The 22,129-nt window shown below is 42.2% G+C and overlaps 2 protein-coding genes and 1 pseudogene across 10 annotated transcripts in view; 2 read left to right on the top strand and 1 right to left on the bottom strand.

Annotated features, from left to right (window-relative positions):
• The window catches only part of TRPM1 (transient receptor potential cation channel subfamily M member 1), a 139,620-nt gene extending 134,828 nt beyond the window's left edge, over positions 1–4,792 (top strand). For all 8 annotated transcript variants that reach the window (XM_037734787.1, XM_037734785.1, XM_037734784.1 and 5 more), the window contains one exon: positions 3,086–4,792. In XM_037734787.1, the coding sequence (XP_037590715.1) occupies positions 3,086–4,334 (1,249 nt within the window). In that variant the 3' untranslated portion in view covers positions 4,335–4,792. The remainder of the gene's footprint in view (positions 1–3,085) is intronic.
• A 10,866-nt stretch (positions 4,793–15,658) lies between these two features.
• MTMR10 (myotubularin related protein 10) overlaps positions 15,659–22,129 on the top strand; it is a 53,449-nt gene continuing 46,978 nt past the window's right edge. The window contains exons 1-2 of one of the 2 annotated variants that reach the window (XM_017518203.2): positions 15,659–16,106; positions 16,705–16,765. In XM_017518203.2, the coding sequence (XP_017373692.1) occupies positions 16,047–16,106; positions 16,705–16,765 (121 nt within the window). In that variant the 5' untranslated portion in view covers positions 15,659–16,046. The remainder of the gene's footprint in view (positions 16,107–16,704; positions 16,766–22,129) is intronic. The other variant, XM_017518204.2, reaches the window with a different exon arrangement.
• Positions 19,000–19,036, bottom strand: LOC119469464 (annotated as a pseudogene).

Here is a 22,129-nt window from a genome sequence, read left to right as displayed (position 1 = left end):
AGTGCTGGGATTATAGGCATGAGCCACCGCGCCCGGCGCATCAACTTTATTTAAAGGAAAAGCCAAGAGAATTAGTTGGATCTAGAATGCTTTTGTATTCTGTGATGTGATGAAAAATATTTTTCACTATGTCCTCAAAGAAAAGCTGGACTAAGACTTAGAAAGCTACATAAATAACTTTTTGCTGTTTAATCATATCTCACTGTGAGCTCTATCATGAATGATGGCATCTCTTGTGTTTTTCTGCCGTTCAATATGTAAACAAATGTAGGGCTCTTGTCTGATTGATTCTAGATAGCCTTTCTCCATCTGAAATGGAAACCACTCTCGGTGTGGGTGTCAAGGTTTGTGAAGCATGTTTTAAATAATTATGGAAGTCACCAACCATGGCTAACAAAGGAGATAGATCCTCATTTGTCCTTTAGGTTAATCATTTCAGATGTAAGTGAACTTCAACTCATTTTTTTCTTTCCTCTTTCATATGCACTACAAAACTCAATACAACTTCCCTATTTGGCATAGCTGTTTAAAATTTGCTGTATCCGCAGTATAGCTGTTCACAAGGTCCAAACAAGCAACTGACAATTTCTCTCAACCCAAGGCACATCATTAAGCATTGCTTGTTCCACAGCTTCAAGTAAGGGAGGAGCAGTAGGGATGGCAGATTGGAGACACCAAGGAAGAAGCGTGGTAACTGATTCGATGCAGAGGGGAGGGGAGAGAGAGAGTATAAGGGAGACCAAAGAATCCAGTGACTTTGGGGTTTCTTTTTCATATGTGAGTGACTGAGAATGCTGATATCTGAATTAGGTAAGAAAGGGGAAATAAACAAAAACTATAAAAGATTTGAAAGGAAAGGTATTTATCTTCATTTCACCATTGTATTTGTTTTGAAAGTTTGCACAGCTGCAATATCTCTTAGTGCATGTTTGTAAAGGAACTCAAGTTTGGGGCAACGTGGTTTTTTGATACAAAAGGAATTGTCAGGGTAATAAACTTAAAGGGAGTAGGGAGACTTTTATTTTATTTTATTTTATTTTATTTTATTTTATTTTGAGATAGAGTCTTGCTCTGTTGCCCAGGCTGGTGTGCAGTGGCACAATCTTGGCTCACGGCATCCTTTGCCTCCTGGGTTCAAGCGATTCTCCGATTCTCGTGCCTCAGCCTCCCAAGTAGCTGGGTTTACAGGCACGTGCCACCGTGTCTGCTAATTTTTGTATTTTTAGTAGAGACAGGGTTTCACCATGCTGGCCAGGCTCTCAAACTCCTGACCTCAGGTGACCCACCCACCTTGGCCTCCCAAAGTACTGGGATTACAGGTGTGAGCCACTGTGCCTGGCCAGGAGCCATTATTTTTAATGGAGAACACCAAGTCTTACTCAGAAGTAATGAAAAGTTAATCGTGAGAAATTCTGTTGGTCTCTGAAGTGCAAGAGGAGGGATAACCCTTACAATCTATAGTGCCTATGATAGAGAGGCTTTAAAAAAAGGAAGCCAGGACTTCTCATACGTGGTGAATTTGGTCCTCCTGGTGTCAAACTTCCAGGAAGCCAGACCCTTCCTGCTCAAATGATGTGGTTTCCTATCGTACATATAAATAGTTCTTGCCCTACGAAAAGAGTTAAGAATAGAAGCCAAGGAACCACACATACAAACACACACATGGCAGAGCACAGCTGTCAATGTGGCCAACAGAAGAGTGGCATTACCAAAAAAAACTCTGGGAGAAGGTGGGGCAAGGCAGCCACAGAAGCTGCAGGGTGGGGGTGGAGTTCAGGAGAAGCAATCAAGCACAGTGCACACTTCGCAGTGCAAAGAGCAGCAGGCAAACTGCCCAGAAGAAAAAAAGAGTGGGGTGGCAGACCCTTGAAATGGGTGGATGAGAGGAGAGGCGGCAGAACGAGTAAGGACATGTCTAAGGATATGCAGAGAAGGCAGCAAAGATCTTAGGTCATACAGACTGCAAAGCAAGCCAAGTCTCTTTATGTTTTTAAGGAAGGTGGGAGAAAATCAAAGCATAATAGAATCAGGCCTAAGTGTCTGCCTTCACACAGGGAAGAATCAGCCAGAATAGAGGAGCCAGGACTCCCAGCTCCATTCTTGGGATAAATTCAACTTTTAGAAAGCAATCCTCAATTCTGGGCATATCTTACCTCTTAGAGTTAAATTCCTGTTGAAATAATTCATACTATGTGTATTAAAATATAAAATAAAGTCTTCACCAGTGGATTTTAGGCCAGGCAACATTATGGTTTCATAGGCTGTTGCCTGATCTTCTAATAATTTTCTAAAAAATATCTAACAGTTGGACATTTATAATCTCCCATGATCTTTTCTGTGTGTGACCTTGTTAAGGAAATACGAATTATTAAATATAAAGAATCATTTAAAGTTACTGATATTCTCCAGACAATTAAATCACCTACTGTCCCTTAAGCAAACTATCTAATAATCTGAGCTTAATTATTAACGGTTTATTTTCTGAATCCCTTGAACCTCAAATAAGGATTTTTCTTTATTTTGTTATAACCATTCACTGCTGACAGCCATAGTCAAAGCTCTAAAAACTAAGCACTAGCAGCTTCTGTGATTACCAGAGGCAGCGTGATGTACCATCTAAGAGACAAAGACTGGAGTCAGTGCTGGAGCTAGGCTGCGTGTGCCCAAATTCCTGCTCCACTGCTTCCTACCTTTGGGGAAATTGCTTATACTCTCCATGACTTAATGTTCTCATGTGGAAAATGGGGATGACAGTAATAGACCTACTTCCAAGGACTGCTCTGAAGATTAAGTAAGCCAAGGATTGAACTTCAGTGAGTACTTGTTAGTGAATACATAATGCATTTAGAACAGTGACTGGTGAATAGTAAGCACTATATGCTTTAACTATTATTTCCATTATTTTCTGGTGGCTCCTCATGGTAATTTGAGTTGTCATGTTAAGGGTTCGTGAAGCTTATAAATATGCTCAAACAGTTCCATATTTATTAAAAGACTGAAAAGTCACATAGCAATGACATTATATTTTGATTTTTAATATCTACTTAATCTCGGTTTAATAAATCTATCCCTTTATATTTGCCAGAGTTGAAAATATGTCAATGAGGTTGGAAGAAATCAATGAAAGAGAAACTTTTATGAAAACTTCCCTGCAGACTGTTGACCTTCGACTTGCTCAGCTGGAAGAATTATCTAACAGAATGGTGAACGCTCTTGAAAATCTTGTGGGAATCGACAGGTCTGACCTGATCCAGGCAAGGTCCCGGGCTTCTTCTGAATGTGAGGCGACGTATCTTCTGCGGCAAAGCAGCATCAATAGCGCTGATGGTTACAGCTTGTATCGATATCATTTTAATGGAGAAGAGTTATTGTTTGAGGATACTTCTCTCTCCATGTCACCGGGGACAGGAGTCAGGAAAAAAACCTGTTCCTTCCGTATAAAGGAAGAGAAGGATGCAAAAACACATTTAGTCCCAGAACGTCAAAACAGCCTTCACCTTTCACCAGGCACCAGCACATCAGCAAGCCCAGATGGCAGTCACCTTGCTGTAGATGACTTAAAGAACGCTGAAGAGTCAAAATTAGGTCCAGATACTTGGATCTCAAAGGAAGATGATGAAAGACAGGCAGACTCTAAAAAAGAAGAAACTATTTCTCCAAGTTTAAATAAAACAGATCTGATACCTGGACAGGACAAATCAGACGTTCAAAACACTCAGCTAACAGTGGAAACGACAAATACAGAAGGCACTGTTTCCTATCCCCTGGAAGAAACCAAAATTACACGCTATTACCCTGATGAAACGTTCAATACTTTTAAAACAATGAAGTCCAGAAGCATCATGTATTCCCGGGGGAGAAAGCTGGTCAGTGGGGTTAACCAGGATGTAGAGTACAGTTCAGTCATGGACCAGCAATGGACGACGGAATGGAAATGCCAAGTTCAGAAGATCACACGCTCTCATAGCACAGATATTCCTTACATTGTGTCAGAAGCTGCAGTGCAAGCCGAGCATAAAGAGCAGTTTGTAGATATGGAAGATGAACACTGTGTCGCTGAAGCAATTCCTCGAATCCCTCGCTTATCCCTAACCATTACCGACAGAAATGAGATAGAAAACTTACTGTCTGTGAAATCAGATCAAACTTTGGGATTCCCATCTCTCAGGTCAAAAAGTTTACATGGACATCCTAGGAATGTAAAATCCATTCAGGGAAAGTTAGACAGATCTGGACATGCCAGTAGCGTAAGTAGCTTAGTAATTGTGTCTGGAATTACAGCGGAAGAAGAAAAGGTTAAGAAAGAGAAAGCTTCCACGGAAACTGAATGCTAGTCTGTTTCTTTGTTTTCAATAGTCAGAGTCACTAATGGGTGTCATCTTGGCCATCTAAACATCATCAGTTTCTGAAAACATTTTCTTTAAAAAATTTTGGAAATTCAGACTTGATTTAAAATTTAATGCACTAAAAGTAGTGTTTTGTTAGCATATGTTAGTAGGCTTAGTTTTTTCAGTTGGACTAGTATCAGTTGAAAGTGACAATACTATAATGAAGATAAATTGGCTAATCAGTATACAAAATTATACAATCTCTTTATTACTGAGGGCCACCAGATAGCCTAGGAAGTGCCCTTGAGCACTGAAGTCACCGTTAGGTCACATAAGAAATAAGCAACTGGCTGGGCACAGTGGCTCATGCCTGTAATCCTAGCATTTTGGGAGACCAAGACAGAAAGATCACTTGAGTCCAGGAGTTTCAGACCAGCCTGGGCAACATGTGATACTCCATCTCTATTAAAAAAGAAGAAGAAGAAAAAGCACTTATGTGGAAAGAAAAGCTAAAGAGAACACAAGCATGGAAAACAGGAGGGGTAGAAAGAAGAAAAATAAAATTAGGAGATGCAAGAAGTGAGAAGGAGCCATAAATATGTTTTTATGGGGCCTTTTTTTTGGTTTTTTTTTGTTTGTTTTAATGATTTAAATTACACAATGGGAAAAAAGTATACAATTATATCAAACATTATACTCTAATAATTTAGGGTGACCTAGAGTTTTGTTAATGTGCAAAAATAAAGTATCCAGTATGCATTTTTTTGTTGTCATAGAGTCCTTAATAGCAAATACAAATTAATTGTACCTGTCTACACAATGCTCTGTACAAAGCTGTAGCTAAAATCTAAAGGGTATATATTCACAAACTACAGAGACTACTCTTAGTTGAGAACACCATGTGTTGTGCTTCAACTCAAAGTTCAAACAAATATCCACAAGAGTAATAGAACCCCTATACAAGGGTTCCAAGAGGGGCCACTGTAGGCCGGCCATGGTGGCTCACAACTGTAATCCCAGCACTTTGGGAGGCAAAGGTGGGAGGACCACCTGAGGTCAGGAGTTCAAGACCAACCTGGCCAACATGGAGAAATCATGTCTCTACTAAAAATACAAAAAAATTAGCTGAGCATGGTGGTGGGTGCTTGTAATCCCAGCTACTGGGGAGGCTGAGGCAGGAGAATTGCTTGAACCCAGTAGGTAGAGTTTGCAGTGAGCCGAGCTCGCACCACTGGACTCCAGTTTGGGTGACAGAGTGAGAATCCATCTCAAAAAAAAGAGGGGCCATTGTGTAGGAACCCTGAAGGCCACACCACCATCACCACTCTTAGCTATATGAAAAGAAGCAGAGGTAGCAGAAAGGGGTCTTCTCTGGCTAGAGCAGAGGTTAGAGTTAGACCCTAGCCCCTCACCATCCCACAAGAGAATCTCAGGGTACTCGGGTCTCAGAAGGTCTCTGGTGCATGGAGATGGCCAGCCTCCTGCCTGGAGTTACTGGCAGCTGATACTTCACAAAGCAAAATGCCTCATACCGAGAAAGGACCACTGGGTAAAGTAACCAGTAATTGGTGGTGGTACGGTTGGGAGACACGTCAGACAGAAATGGGTGATGATCACAAAAAATGAGACCGCCATCCCCATTCTCATCTGAGGTGCAGACTAACACTGCCAGAAACTGGCAAAGGAGGAGAGAAAGAGAGAGACAGAAACATACAGAGGGAGACCCAGAAACAGAGAGAGGAAGATTGTAGCCTGTTGTACAACAGAGACTCATTGCAGTTATGCCAAAGGTAGCGATCAGACATGACAATACCAAAATTTTGCATCTTTTTCCTCAAAATATGACTGAGATTGTTAATAGTCAGATTAAAACTCTTGAACTGAGCTGAATTTATCAAAAAAGACTGATATACCATTGCCTGGGTTGAGGGGAAGGGCTTTAAAATTCGAAAAGTGATAACATTTATTTAACATAAACTATTACGTATTTGCATATTGCTGCATTGAGACTATTTAATCTATCCTGCCACATGTGTTTATTTGACTCCATACTTAACCCATTACATTTTATCTCACTCCTAATTCTTTCCTTTGGGTGTCAAAAAAACTTTCAGCCTTTTGCCATATCCTAGAAAAGAGATATCTCAGAATAAGCTGGGGAATCTATAATACCTCAGCAGAGCTGGTCTGCAGTAGATAAAGCCTATCTTTGGAATTCTCCCTGTATCTGTTCATTACACAGTCTCCCTTTACCAAGGTCCATCCCACCGTGCCTAAGGTTTGGCATTTCCTTAATTCTCATTTTCTTAAGTCTCACTAAGATCTGTGACACCTGTCTCCTGCCCAGGTGTCAGCTGAAAGGGACTTTTGATGTAGGATTTTCTAAGGATATTTGTCTTATGGATCCAAATAGATCAATTCTAATGGTGTGATTTCAGAACCTGTGACTGGGCCAACTATTCTTGAGACCTTTCTTGTACACCTTAAATCATACCATATGGTTGATTAGTACTTTACCAACTCAGTACAACTCAGATATTGACAGTCTTCCATGTAGGGTACTGTGCAGACCGCTTGGTACTACACTGTTAACTATTACATTATTATTCCCAATGTCATTATAATTTTGTCTAAATATGGACAACCAATACTGGGAACTAATATCCAATCTAATCAAATCTAGCAGTATCTAATACATTAAGAATACTGCATATGTTCAAATCATTTAATGTAGAACCGTCTTAATAAATGAATAAGAATTATATTTCTGTGCTATGTAAAACATAGTAACATAAGAAGAAGGCTTTTTATTCTTTTATCCCCAAAACTCTGGCACACTCACAAATGAGCTACAATATATTTGGTATAAAGTAAGCTTGTTTTGAATTTCGGTCAATGGAAATTAAGACTTAAACTGTCAAAGGACCTCATGATCTGTGGCTCTCTGCTTTAAGATCATATGGCTGCTTACATTCTGAATACATATATATGTTGCATCATCATGAGGTCCTTATAGTCTCCCATAGTTTAGGTTTCAAAATCTAAAACACACACTGTTAATGTTGTCATATAGTTATTCTATACCAAAAATGCATTTTTGCTAAATATATATTAAAAATAAAGAGAAATGAAATAATCTTACTGCCTCCTACACAAAGAAGGACTTTTAAAGAAGGTTTTATCCTAAGATAAAAATGCTGAAAATCACTCAACACTAATAACTGAATTAATTATTGTAAGCTGAATATCCTTGTAACCACCACTCAGATTAATAGAATTTGCCAGCTGCCCCAAAAGTCTCAGAAGTCCCTAACTCAACCACCTCTGTTCCCTGAAAAGTAACTGTCTTTTTATAGTAATCCTTTCCTTGCTGTTCCAATTATTATCACTGTTATTAATACAAGTGACTCCAAAACTGGGTGTCTTAAAATACCTCTTTGATTATGCTCATGGATTCTGTGGGTCAGGAATTCAGACAGCAAGAATGCCCCTGGTTTGCAGTGTTTGCTGATTTCCATGGTGTAAATACTCGTACCATAGCCAATTTTAATTTCAATATGGCATCACTGAATATGGAGTTAGGAAGACATACTAATAATCGGTTCTTGCAAGCCAGTACAGGCTGGCTGTAGCACACTACTGTCTACTCCATGATATTTGGGGCCTCAGCTGGGAAGACTCAGTATCTAGAGGTGACTCAACAGCTGGAGGCTGGGATTATCTAGAAATGTCTTTATCCGCATGTCTGAAAATGCATAATGGCTCTCAACTGAGATCTCAGTCTCAGTGTAGAGCGCATACACATGACCTCTCCAAGCAGCCTGGGCTTCCTCACAGCATGGCAGCCTCAGAGAGGTTGGATTTCCCACATGATGGTTCAGGGCTCCAAAAGTGAGTGTCCCACTGAGGAAGAAGGAAATATCATTTTTTTATGCCCAAGCCTCAGAAGTCCTGTAGAGTCACTTCTACTGCATTCTATTGATGAGTGACTAAGGCCAGCTCAGATTCAAGTGTAGGGGTCACATAGAGGGGAGTGCTTAAAACATTTGCAGACACGTTTTAAAATCACCATACTTGCATTTCATTACAGTTGTATTGCCTGAATGTTCCTCAGCACTATAGTTAACCTCACTCTTCTTTTTCATTTGAAGGACTTTTAAATATCTTTTAATGTGGTATTACCTTTCTCTTTCCCTTCCTTACAATTTCTTTGTCGAAGAACATGGGCCACTTGTCTTACAAAGTTTCCCACAGTTTAAACTTTACTTATTGAATACTCAGGCATTTTGACATATTCTGCTGTTGATACAGGAGGAATCAGAGATTTATTCAGGCTTAGGTCTGATCCCTTTGGCAAGGCTACAGAGATGGTGTTGCTTCTTTTACTAGGAGGCACATGTGTCTACTTGTGTCTCTTTTTGTGATGTCAGCAGCTGTTGATACTCAATGCCTAGATCCTTTAATGTATAGGAGGTTGAAAATTATAATACTCAAATGCTATTATTTATAAAGAGATTATTCTTTTCATCTACTAGTTGATTACACAGTGGTATAGTTCATACTACACAGCAGAATAAAGACAGATTGATTTTTTCCATTTATTTACCAGTTTTAAAAACAATGAATTGGTTCTCTACTATCCTCCAAAGGATGAAAGTGTTCTGCATGCCAGGCAGAGTCCTCACCAGAACTCTTACCGTGCTAGTATCTTGGTCTTACAATTCCCAGCCTTTGGAACTGTGAGAAAGAAATTTCTGTTCTTTAAGCCACCAGTCTCTGTACTTTGCTGCAGTAACCTGAGCACACTAATACAACTAGACACCTAGAAAATGTCATAACAGTTCAGTCAATAACAAATCCGGAAATCAGCTTTTCCAGGTGGCTGATGGTTTAGTTTATTTAAACACCATTATGACCTCATGAATTTAAATATGTGTGATATATTTTAATCCATTGTAAATGGCATGATCTCAGCTCACTGCAGCCTCCACCTCCCAGGTTCAAGTGATTCTACCGTCTCAACCTCCTGAGTAGCTGGGATTATAGGCATGCGCAACCATATCTGGCTAATTTTTGTATTTTTAGTAGAGATGGGGTTTCACCATGTTGGCCAAGATGGTCTCGAACTCCCGACTTCAGGTGATCCACCCACCTCACCTCCCAAAGTGCTGGGATTACAGGCTTAAGCCACTGCTCCCGGCCATAATTATTATTATTTCACATTTTCTTTCCTTGAGTACCTTAAATATGTTACTCCATTTTCTTCTGGCATAAAGCATTGCTGCCAAAACGTCTGGTAATAATCTAATTTTCTTTCACCTGAAAGTCACTTGCTTTTTTTTGTCTAAATAGCCAAAGAAATTTTCATTATTGTTTATTTAAGGCTCAGTAGCTTTAGAAGAATGAGTCTTAGTGCTGGTAAGCCCAGATCAATGTTCTCAGGTGCAGTGTGTTCTTTCAATATGTAGTTTCAAATATTTTCTAATTTCAAGTAAGTTTCCTTAAACTACAGTTTGTAGTATTTGTTCTGTTTCCTTGTGTCCTCCCTCCTTCCCCTCACCCCGACTCCTGTTATCTATTTGTTAGTTCTCCTTTGCCCATCTTCAATATCTAGACTTTCTTTCTAATCTGTTCAACTTCCTTCATTGATTTTTGATTTTTAGAATTTTTCTCATTTTCATCTTCTATTTTTTTAAAGAATAACCAATTGTGTTTATTCATCCTTGAGTTTCTTTTAGCTTATTCTTCATTTCAGATTCGGATTTCTGATTCTGTTTTGAAATTTTTTTTTTTTTTTGAGATGGAGTCTCTCTTTGTCACCCAGGCTGGAGTACAGTGACGTGGTCTCAGCTCACTGCAACCTCTGCCTCCTGGGTTCAAGTGATTCTCCTGCCTCAGCCTCCCAAAAAGTTGGAACTACAGGCACCTGCCACCATGCTTGGCTAACTTTTGTATTTTTAATAGAGATGGGGTTTCACCATATTGGCCAGGCTGGTCTTGAGCTCCTGACCTTGTGATCTGCTCGCCTCAGCCCCACAAAGTGCTGGGATTATAGGCGTGAGCCAGTGCGCCCAGCCTCTATTTTGAATTTATTCACTTCATTTCGAATGTTTCTAGTTCTGATTTATATTGTTCTTTTCATGTTTCATATCATTTTCTTAGGATCTTTTGGCTCGTTTTGAAATAGTGGATGTTAGTTTTTATCTGTTTTGTGAGCTTCCTTTCTGGTGTGCTTTTATTGTCAGTATGAGTGCTATTCTGTTCTCTTTCATTACAATAAATTTCTATGTGATCTGACTTCCATACATTCACGTGATTATTTTTATGTGAAATTGGTTTTATTGAACTTTTGAAGGAGGCAGTTTTAAGGATAGTTTTTCTAACTTCATAGAAAACTTCTGTTTTTACTGTGTAGTGTTGGTGTGGATTTTTTTTTTTTTTTTTTTTTTTTTTTTTTTTTGGTTTTTTTTTTTTTTTTGTTTTTTTTTTTTTTTTTTTTTTTTTTTTTTTTTTTTTTTTTTTTTTTTTTTTTTTAATTTTAAGAGTTGGCTTACTTTGGAGATTTCCTGGTCTTCCATTTTTATCTGGAACATCGTTTTCCTTTCTCTCTATTGTCTCTATTTTGCTCAATTTTGTTTCCGTGCCCAACAGTTTGCCATCAGTGTAGGTCTGTTTCCTGGAAGGAAGCCTAGTAGATTCGTTTCAAGAGTTCCTGCAGCTATATTACTCCAGCCCCTCCAGACTCTACAGGAGGCTCCTGCACGCTCATGTTTTTAGAGAAGGCAAATACCCCTTCCTGTTTCTGCTGCTGTTCTCTGTTTGACTGGCTAGACCTTCTAGGGACATGTTTCAGCTATTCTGGTGTTCTCCAGATGCTTCATTGATTCTCTATGCTGATACCACAAGGGTCTTATTTCTGCCATATTACTGCTGTTGGTTTGTTCCCACACACTTATATTTTTTACATCAAGGGGATACCAATTCACTTGGATTTGTTATAGATGTTGTCCTTGGGTTTTGGTTTTTGCCATATAGTTGCTTTGTCTGTTTTTTATGTGGAGATTGAAAAAAATTATGCTGTTGTTGTCATCTTTCCATGGTTCTCTCTCAAGAAGCAGATTTATTAAATAACTTAGTAGTCATCTTAAAAGACCATCTACTTGGCTGGGTGTGGTGGCTCATGCCTGTAATTCCAGCAATTTGGGAGGCCAAGGCAGGTGGATCATCTGAAGTCAGGAGTTTGAGACCAGCCTGGCAAACATGGTGAAACTCCATCTCTACTAATAATACAAAAAAATTAGCTGGTCATGCTAACGGGCACCTGTAATCCCAGCTACTGGGAAGGCTGAGGCAGGAGAATAGCTTGAATCTGGGAGGCGGAGGTTGCAGTGAGCCAAGATTGTGCCATTGCGCTCCAGCCTGGGCAACAAGAGTGAAACTCCATCTCAAAAAGAAAAGAAAAGAAAAACCATATACTCAAGCAATGGCCTCGTTTTGCATACATCATGTTTAACCACTTCTAACCGATTCCACTGCTACCTTCTGTTACTGGCGTGTTATAAAAGACTTCAACTGGTCTTCTAAAGGCCACCATGCTGTACCACTACAGCAGTCAAAATGATTATTTTAAAACACAGGTCAGATCATATCACTCTTATCTCAAAACCTTGTAAAAATCGTCTCAACTTTTGGGGTCTCTGTGATCTGGCTTGTTTCCCTCTGTCCTCCTCCCTGACTACATTAGGCTGCTTCAGCCACACGGGCCTCAAACACCCCCTAAAGGCATTTACCTCAAGGCATCTGCACTACTAATCTTCTCTTCCCTAAATGCTCTTCCTCTTCATGTGTACCTGGCTTGCTCCCTCACTCCTTTTGTCTCTGCTCAAATGTCCTATAATCAGAAAGTCCTTCCCTGGCCATATCCAATTCCCCATTGAAAAATGGAAGCACCTTTCTGTCCCTATGTTTTATTTTTCTTCACAACATACATTACCACCTGACATGCTCTATATTAATTTTTTTATCTTTTTACCAAGAATGAAAATGCCATGAAAGTAGAAACATTGTCTTAGTGTCCTGAACAGTACTTGCCACAATGTTAGTACTCAGTACAAATTCATTAGTTCGCTGAATGAGCGCTGAATGAATATATAAAGTACCTACCTCTGAATCGGTATTCAAGAAATGTTAGCTTTGCTTTTTCTTGACAGGGAAAGGGAAGTAATCTTTAAAGAATGCTACCATTCCCAATGATAGAAGAGCCAATAATGGAAACAGAGGTGTGGTCAGAAAAATGAGTGATGGGAGGCCAAGTCCGGCAGTTCACCTGAGGTCAGGAGTTTGAGACCAGCCTGGCCAACATGGTGAAACCTCATCTCTACTAAAAAATACAAAAATGAGCCAGGTGTGGTGGCGGGCACCTGTAATCACTACTCAGGGGGCTGAGGCAGGAGAATAACTTGAGCCTGAGATGCGGAGGTTGCAGTGAGATGAGATTGTGCCACTGTACTCCAGCGTGGGTGACTGAGCAAGATGCTATCTCAAAAAAATAAAAAAACAGAAAACAAAAATGGGTGAAGTAGGACGAAAGACAAGAGGTTATAAAACTAGTTCTATGGACTGAATTATGTTCATCCAAAATGCTTATGTTGAAACCCTAACCCCTAGTATGGCTATATTTGGAGACAGAGATTTTAGGAGGTAATTAAGGGTAAATAAGGTAATAAGGGTGGGGCCCTAATCTGATAAGATTAGTGTCCTTACAAGAAGAGACACCTAGAGATCCTGAGAGCTTGCCCTCCCCTCGCAGTGTGAGGACACAGTGAGAAGGCAGCCATCTGCAAGTCTGGCAGAGAGCCCTTGCCTGTCTGCCTGCCACAAGTCAGGCAGAACCCTACCTTGCTAGCACCTTGATCTTGGACTTCCCAGACTCCAGAATTGGCAGAAATTTATGTCTGCTCTTTAAGTCACCAACCTGTGGTATTTTGTTATGGCAGCCTGAGCAGATTAATACAACCAGATACCTGGGAAATGTCATAAAATTTATTGTTAAGACAATAACAAATATGGAAATCAGAGTTTTTCCACTTTTCAGTTGTATGGTCACACATTAAGAGTTGCAGATCCTAAGAAAACCTGTACAGAAAAACCCAAATCACAGAGTCATTTAACTATAAAGAAAAAGCCAATTATTGCTTCAAGAGTATTTACAGGAAATAGCCATTGAGTGTAAAGGAATAACAGAATATTCATAAATTTTTTTTTTAAGTGTGCACGACAGTGTTTTTAACACTTCTAATCCAATGGAACTAACATTTTAAAGTACAGTTATGGCCAGGCTTGGTGGCTTATGCCCCTAGTCCCACCTACTTGAGAGGCTGAGACAGGAGGATCACTTGAGCCCAGGAGGTCAAGGCAGCAGCAGTGGGCCCTGATCATACCACTGTACTTCAGCCCAGGCAATGGTATGAGACTGATTCTTAAAAAAAATACAATTACAGTTATGGTTCCTGGGTAGAGTGGAATTCAAACAGGTTAACCTGAAAGATCAGTAGGGTTCTAAATCCAGAATAAATTATTTTCAGAAAAAGAACTTTCTGAATCTTTTTTTAAATTGCTAAATGTTCCTGTGAGTAGCACTCATCAGTATGATTGTGACTGGCATGGCTACATGGAAGCTTCCCTGTGGTATTAATCATAAAATGCTGGATTAGGGTTTGATTATTGAAGTTATAAGAAGGGCGTAGTCTCAAGTAACAAAATGTAACACCACTAGCCCTCTCCCTCCAAAGTCAGCTCCAGTCAGAATTACGGTAAGAGCTCAGAAGTGACCTGTCCTTGATATGCTGTAATTCGTCTGTTCTTTGCAATTAACAGGCAGATTTTTCCCTTTCATAGCCCGCTGAAGCCCCCACATTGCTAGGGCTTTCCTCTTGCTGGGCTTTTGATCATTTATCCGCTCGTCAGCATCTTTGTGAGGACGAGCAAGAAAGGAAAGGAAGGCAATATGCTTAGTATCTTTTTTCACATTAATAAGGACGGTAGAAATTAACTCCATTGAGGAGTCTGGGTTGCCCACCAATGTATCCGTCCAGGCCCACCGCAAGGCTCAGCATCCCATAGAAACCAGTGCTCAGCTCAGCTGGTGGGAGGACATCCCTGTCTTAAAGTTCTGTGCAAGGACAACAGATGGGGTGATGGAAGAAACTCTTCCCCAAGCGTGAGGCTGTGAAGGGGCTTTTTTTTTTTTTTTTTTTTTTTTGACAAAGAGTCTCACTCTGTCGCCCAGGCTGGAGTGCAATGGTGCGATCTCGGCTCACTGCAACCTCCGCCTCCCGGATTCAAGCAATTCTCCTGCCTCAGCATCCCAAGTAGCTGGGACTACAGGCGTGTGCCACCATGTTCGGCTAACTTTTGTATTTTTGGTAGAGACGGGGTTTCACCATATTGGCCAGTCTGGTCTCAAGCTCCTGACCTTGTGATCCACCCACCTTGGCCTCCCAAAGTGCTGGGATTGCAAGTATGAGCCACTGCGCCCAGCTCGCTCTTTCTTTTCTTTTCTTTTTTTCTTTTCTTTCTTTCCTTCCTTCCTTTCTTTCTTTCTTTTTCTTTCTTTCTCTCTCTTCTTTCTTTTTTTTTTTTTTTAAGATGNTTGACAAAGTTTCGTTCTGTCACCAGGCTGGAAGGCAGTGGTGCCATCTTGGCTGACTGCAACGTCTGCCTCCCGGGTTCAAGCGATTCTCCTGCCTCAGCCTCCCCAGTAGCTGGGACTACAGGCGCATGCCACCACGCCCGGCTAATTTTTTGTATTTTTAGTAGAGACGGGGTTTCACCGTGTTAGCCAGGATGGTCTCGATCTCTTGACCTCATGATCCACCCGCCACGGCCTCCCAGGGTTGGGATTACAGGCGTGAGCCACCGCGCCCGGCCTGGAGGGGCTTTTACCACAGGCGGTGAGGACCGCGCTGGACGTCAGAGCCTGGTCGTCGTTGGCGGCACCGGCCCACTTTCCCAGTGCAGGTTCCTAGCACGCTGGGGGCAGACGGGGGTGACCCCCTGACCCCGTGACCCGAGTCCCCTTCCCCTACCCCGGGCTCCTCCTTGAGAGCTTCAAAATAATAGTCGCCCGCCGCGGAGGGCGAAGTCTGCCTGTGCGTCAATCAAGGGAACTGCCCCAGGACTGCAGTCCAAACAGAGGATGCCCGGCGCCGCCATCCACAGCCGCCTAGCGCGGCCGCCGTGGCCCCCGCAGGCCGCCGTAGCCCCCTGCCCGCCGCCTGACCCCTGCGGGCCGCCGTAGGAGCGCCCTCCGGAGGCTGCGTTCTCGAGATGGCTGCTGGGCTCCGCTCCCCGCAGCGCCCTGGCTGAGGGCCTGCCGGCGGGCGCTCAGCGCCACCCCTGCGTCCCGGCGCTAGCACGGGCTACGGGCCGCAGTGGCGGGCCGTGGCCCGGCGCACGCCGTCTCTCGGGGCGGGGCACCGGGCCCCTTCCGGGGATGGGCCCCGGCGCCCGCGTCGGCCTGGCCGTGCCCGGCCCCTCCCCGCTCGGGCGGGCGCTGCGCCGCGTCCCCGCCCGTCAGTTCGCCCCGCTCGGCTGGCTGCAGAAGGGGCCAGGGCGGCCGCACTGAAAGTTCTACGCCCGGAGGCGTCGGGAGGCGTCGGCAGGCGTCGGCGCTGCCGCTGGCCCGCGACGGGAACGGGGCGAAAAGGCGGCGGCACCATGTTCTCCCTCAAGCCCCCCAGACCCACCTTCAGGTCCTACCTCCTGCCGCCGCTCCAGGTAAACAACCCCCCCCACCTCTCGCGAGCGCCCCTTTCCTGGGCGCTTCCGTGGAGCCTCCAGGCCGACCCCCAGGAACTGGAGGACCCCGGGAGGCTGCGCGCGTCTCCTTGCCCTCAGCTGCGCGGGTGTCAGAGCCCCTGCGCTGCGAAACGCGCCTTCTCGGGAGCCCCCACTGGCTCGGCTAAAACTTGTAAAACTCCTGTGCCCCCATTTTCTGTCCGAAGTCCTGTCGTCCGTAGTTTTGCTAAATGGTTGAGACCCAGGGGAGCGTTGAGAGCTGGGTGTTTTTAGTTTCCAGCGCGTCGACCGCACCTCCTGTGACCGCCGGCATGATTGCAGCTCTTGGGGCCACCGGTCGAGGCGGCTGCTCAAATGTGAACACCTGGAAGCGACACTGGCAGTTTAAATGTTTTTTATCCAAGTCAATAGTGAGCACATCTCAAAAAGAGCTCAGTTAATATATGAAAGAATTTAAATGGCGGGGAGGGTATAGGTCTTTCACATGTGTCATCACTTAGGAAACAACATTTGCTGTAGCGTTTCACGGAGGGTGGGGAGGATTGAGATTTTGATTTATTTTGCTGATGTATTTCAGACTGACGATAATATCAATTCGGAACCGAAGATTAAAAAACTGGAGCCAGTCCTTTTGCCAGGTAAACATTAGTTAGAATTCTAACAGATACTTTAGCAACGTATTTTGGTCTAAGATTATTCTGCCGAATAGTATCATGTGGTTAACTTCCCTTCCCTCATTAAACTTTCTCCAGTTAAAAATCTATTGACTGAGGAGAAGAAAGAACTGTCAAGAATATCATTACCTCATTTCCTTTTTTATCTCCTGAATTTCTTTTTGAAAAGACTTATATGTTTAATTGCTTGGGTAGTAAAAACTCTGCCTATACGTTAGTCTGCCACTTACTGCAGTAATGATTAATAGTCAAATCATTTTAATGCATTTTGATAGTATAAAAAGAGGCGTTTACTATGTCTGGGTCTCTAACTTTGAATTACTTGCTGGGCAATTGTTTTTTGAAGTTGTCAGCTGTATTTGCAGATTTGCTTGTTTCAATTAGAACCAGGCTTTTCTCAACAGAAACACTTAATTGACATTTGGGGCCAGATACTTCATTGTTGGAGGAGCAGGCTTTCCTCCGTGTAGCAGCAAAGATGGCCTCTACCCACTAGATGCCAGTAGTACCCTTATCCCCCGCCACCTAGTTGCGACCTAGTTGCCACAGCCAAAATGCTTCTTGTCATTGCCAATGTTTTTTTCTCCCCCACCTCTGACGGACAAAAATCTCACAATTGAGAATCGCTGCTTTAGAACAAAATTTACCATAGGTGACCTTAGAGATAGACGTAGGGATTGGTGGTAGAGAGGAGTTTAACAAAATACTGTTTAATTGGTATTTTGAATTGTGTAACAATTGTATAATAATTAGGAAAAGTCCGTTGTTTAATGAGATTATTAGGGGAAGTAGCCAGATACTTAGGAAACCCTGTTTTAAACCTGAAATCAAATACTAGTTTGTGTGGTCACTATCAACATTGTAAAATCAGAGTCACTACTTAAAGCCAAATCTAATAAAATAATCACAACTTTGTAGGTAAAAATTAAACAAATATGGAAACTTTAAAATTTTAAATATTATAGGCCACGAGTGGTGGCTCATGCCTGTAATCCCAGCACTTTGGGAGGCTGAGACGGGTGGATTGCCTGAGGTTAGGAGTTCCAGAACAGCGTGGCCAACATGGTGAAACCCTGTTTCTGCTAAAAATACAAAAATCTGCCGGGTGTGGTGGTGCACTCCTGCAATCCCAGCTACTGGGGAGGCTGAGGCAGGAGAATTACTTGAACCCTGGAAACGGGGATTTCAGTAAGCTGAGTTTGAGCCACTGCACTCCAGCCAGGGTGACAGAGCGAGACTCTGTCTCAGAAGAAAAAAAAAAAAGAAATTTAAATATTATATAGGAACAAAATACTAAAAACACCAAACTTTGGTTCTATATGGTAGATGCAAACTCTTAAAAAGTGCTTTTTAAACTTTTCTGTGGGAGTCATAAATATTTTCCCTTGATTTTGTTAGTGCTTTTCACCCAACTGTGTGTACTAATTAATTCTTTGTACTTTTCCTCAGAGTGAACAATTGAATTGCTAAGTAACCCTTGCTCCCTGTGTACTCTGTTTTAGTCTTAGTCACTGTGAGCATTTAAAATGCAGGGATGGGAAGCAGTACTCATCTTGAATGAGTGCGTCTGAGCTATTGAACTTTGACTTCTTTTTCTTTGAACAGGCCTTGTTCTTAGGCTTTGATTCCTCCACACTGCATACTATGATTTTACACTCAGAAACAACGTGGTCTTAGCTATAAATGCCAGTGCTTGCTTTTTAATTAATTAATTAATTAATTTGAGACAGTCTCTCATTACTGAGGCTGGAGTACAGTGGCATGATCTGAGCTCACTGCAACCTCTGTCTCCCAGGTTCAGCGATTCTCCTGCCTCAGCCTCCTGAGTAGCTGGGATTACAGGTGCCTGCCACCATGCCTGGCTAACTTTTGGATTTTTAGTAGAGACAGGGTTTCTGCACGTTGGCCAGGTTGGTCTTAAACTCCTGAACTCAGGTAATCCGCCTGCCTCGGCCTCCCCAAGTGCTGGGATTACAGGCATGAGCCAATGTGCCTAGCCACTTTTTAAAAATTAGCTTTTAAATATAAGATATGCTAATAAAAAGTATTACTAAGTATGCATAAGCTTGAAGAACTTTCTCACTGAAGGGTTATCTAAATGCTTACTTTTCTGCTGAAAAGTCTGAGTTCTCTGGGAAATTTTAAACCCAGTTTCTGACTGTGCTTTTCTTGTCCCAGAAATAGCAGCTAAATCTGAATTGTTTTTAGACAAATTCTAAAAGAGCTGTAACACTAAGTCCTGAGCCTTTTAGTTGTCCATTAGGGAGTTCTCTGACCTGTGTTAATTTTTCTTGCATTGGTGGCCAAATCATAGCTGAAATCTGTGCATGCATACATGATGGCTCTATCACCCAGCATTCTGTTTGTACCTGACTTATCCTTACCAACATTTAGCCGGTCCTGAGTTAGAATGTCTTTTGCCCCCTTCCTCTCCCTTTCTGTTCTTACCCTCTCATTCTGGCCTTCCTGCACCCATCCTGGCTGTGTTCTGTCTGGCTACCCTGATGTGGTCTCTGTTTCCCGCTTCGCCTCTCCTGTCACATCTCTCACTGCCACCATTTGCTCTTTGTTGGCCTGCAGCCGTGCTCTACCCATGAAATCTGGAAGGCAAGTGGAAAGTAACTGAAGTACTGATGATCTAAAGACCTAGACTAGGATAGGGCTTTTACTAAGTGGGAGTGAGTATAGTTCTGGTCTTCGTTACTATCCAAAATCAATAGAAAACTTGGCCACGTCACCTGTGGCTATATACAGGGACACAGAAGTTATTGTTCAACATGGACATGGTGAGGGGAGCATCACACACTGGGGCCTGTGGTGAGATGAGGGGCAAGGGGAGGGAGAACGTTAGGACAAATACCTAATGGTGCAGGGCTTAAAACCTAGATGATGGCTGATAGTGAAGCAAACCACTATGGTGCATGTATACCTCTGTAACAAGCCTGCACGTTCTTCACATGTATCCCAGAACTTAAAGTAAAATTTTCAAAAAAGAAATAATTGTTTGGGGATAGGGTATTGCATGCTGTGCTTTGGCATAATGCCTTGAGTTCAAGGGTATCCTACTTCAGTTGCCCCAAGTTTGAACTTTTAATTCAATAAGCAGATGAAAATTAGAACACAAAATCAGTTATTTGTGTGCTGTCACCATGTGCACTGTTGGAACCTGAGGCTAAATTCAGAATGATCCTCATCTTTACTAAGTAAAGAAAACAGAAGAAAATGACTAGTACTTTAATTTAGATTGTGGTTTATGTAGTAATTTGCAGGCTTCCTGATTCATAAAAATTTTTGACATGGAGATTGTACCTACTTCAACTTTGTGGTCCTGATGTCTTGCAAAGTGCCAGGAATGTGACAGACACTTAGATCTTTACTGAGTGACCGAATGAAAGGACCCCTCAGACCACCTGCTTAAACTGTTACCTTGGCCATGCACACACACAGACAGACTGACTTTCAGATTTAGGAGTAAAGGAAAGACTGCGTTATTTTATGCCAAACATTTCAAGAGAATTATATCTGAGCCTGGCATTGAAACAGAGCACTCTGTCAAAGTAGTCAGCTTTTGTGTAGGCTTTCTCTTTCTCTTCCTCTCATTACGTGAATCTCATTCTTTTAGCGATTATATTGTGTATGTGTAAAATCACTCCAGTACTTGAAAATTGAGTTTGACTTATAATAAAGTGTGTGTGTCCAGCATATATTTATTAAGAGCATGTAATGCCAGACTGTGCCCTGTTTAGCTGCTGGACTGGTGGATCGGTTCGGTGAGGATGTGAGTATCTCCTTGGTATCAGGTCTGTGCTGGATAGGGGAGTGCTGGAGGTGTCGTGCACCTGTATCACAGCAAGGCCGGGGTGAGCTCCAAGCTGCCTGTTCACAAGGTGGAAGACTGTGACCTGGATCACTGGTTTTCAGATTCTAGCCAGGGCCTGGCATCAGATTTGGATGAAGTTTTTACTAGCCTCTGATCAGAATGAGAAAATTAAGGAGTGTAGCTTTCTTTAATAAAGCTAAATTTATTTGATTTAAAAGATTGTCTTTTATTCTGAGATTATGTTCTAACTTACTTGGTATAGGTAGGTTTTTTTGTTAAATATTGGTGATAATAGCTGTGGCTTTAAAAAAGTTTTTAAGTTAACAAAATAAAAAGATTAAAAACTCTGATTGGTCCCTTAAATTAGTTTTGTACTGTGCCTGGTTTGGAATATAAACTTGAACCCACTAGATGAGATTATTATAATATCATAGATACAATTTTGTGAGCACTCACACAGAGAACATTAATTACTTGGTCTGCCTAGGAGTACTGCCATTTTTCTGTTTGTGTTTTGAGATGGGGTCTCACTCTGTCACCCAGTTTGGACTGTAGTGGTGTGATCATAGCTTACTGCAGCCTCAACCTCCTGGGCTCAAGCCATCCTCACACCTCAGCCTCCCAAGTAGCTAGGACTATAGACATGCACCACCATACCTGGCTAATTTTTGTATTTTTTGTGGAGATGGGGTCCAACTATATTGCTCAGTCTGGTCTCAAACTCCTGGGCTCAAGCAGTTGGCTCACCTTGGACCCCCCAAAGTGTTGAGATTACAGCTGTGAGCCACCACATCTGGCCCCCTTCTACCATCCTCTGAAAAATGCTTCCTCTTTTGACAAATTATTCTGTTCTAACTCTACCCAACTTAGGGTTCCAGTGTAGCTAGCAAGGGTAATAACCCACCCTGGACTGCAAGCGTAAACGCAGGTCTGCCTCTGGATATTATTAAGTTGGTACTAAGGGAAGAGGTCCCCTTTGGTAATGCTACAAGTGGCCACAGTTCCAGAAAATCTGTTGAAAGAGTGAAGAACCCCAAGGGAGTATACTAATGTGTTGAAGTCCCTCAGTTTCATTGTCCTTGCAGTCCAGCTAACACAAAAGTATTATTCTTGTGTTCTTCTTTTTGCTAGGCTATTACCAGGTGTGTTTCTGAACATACTTTAAGATCCTTAACTAATAGAGTTTACAGGTTAATTCTCATAATAGCCTTGTCAGCTAGGATACCAGTTTATCTCCATTTGACAGATGTGAAAACTGTAGTTTGCAGAGATTAAATAAAAACTTGCCCAGTGTCACACAGTTAGCAAGGCAGAGCCAGAGTTCTGTGTCCAGCTACCAGACTGTACCATTAACCACTAAGCAGTATGGCCCACCCGGCTGCACTTGGGTACAGATTTGTGCTTTGGAACTGTTGGGGAGTGGATTGGTTGTCAGCCTGTAGGAAGTTCTCCAGTGAGGTAAAAAGAGCTCTGTCCTTGTCTTTGCCCTTTTCGTTTCTTTTTTTTTT

Source organism: Cebus imitator, unplaced genomic scaffold, assembly GCF_001604975.1.
Source record: "Cebus imitator isolate Cc_AM_T3 unplaced genomic scaffold, Cebus_imitator-1.0 Scaffold662, whole genome shotgun sequence".
Classification (NCBI taxonomy): domain Eukaryota; kingdom Metazoa; phylum Chordata; class Mammalia; order Primates; family Cebidae; genus Cebus; species Cebus imitator.
The sequence above is the reverse complement of the archived record's forward strand: the minus strand, read 5'-3'. Positions and strand labels throughout refer to the sequence as shown.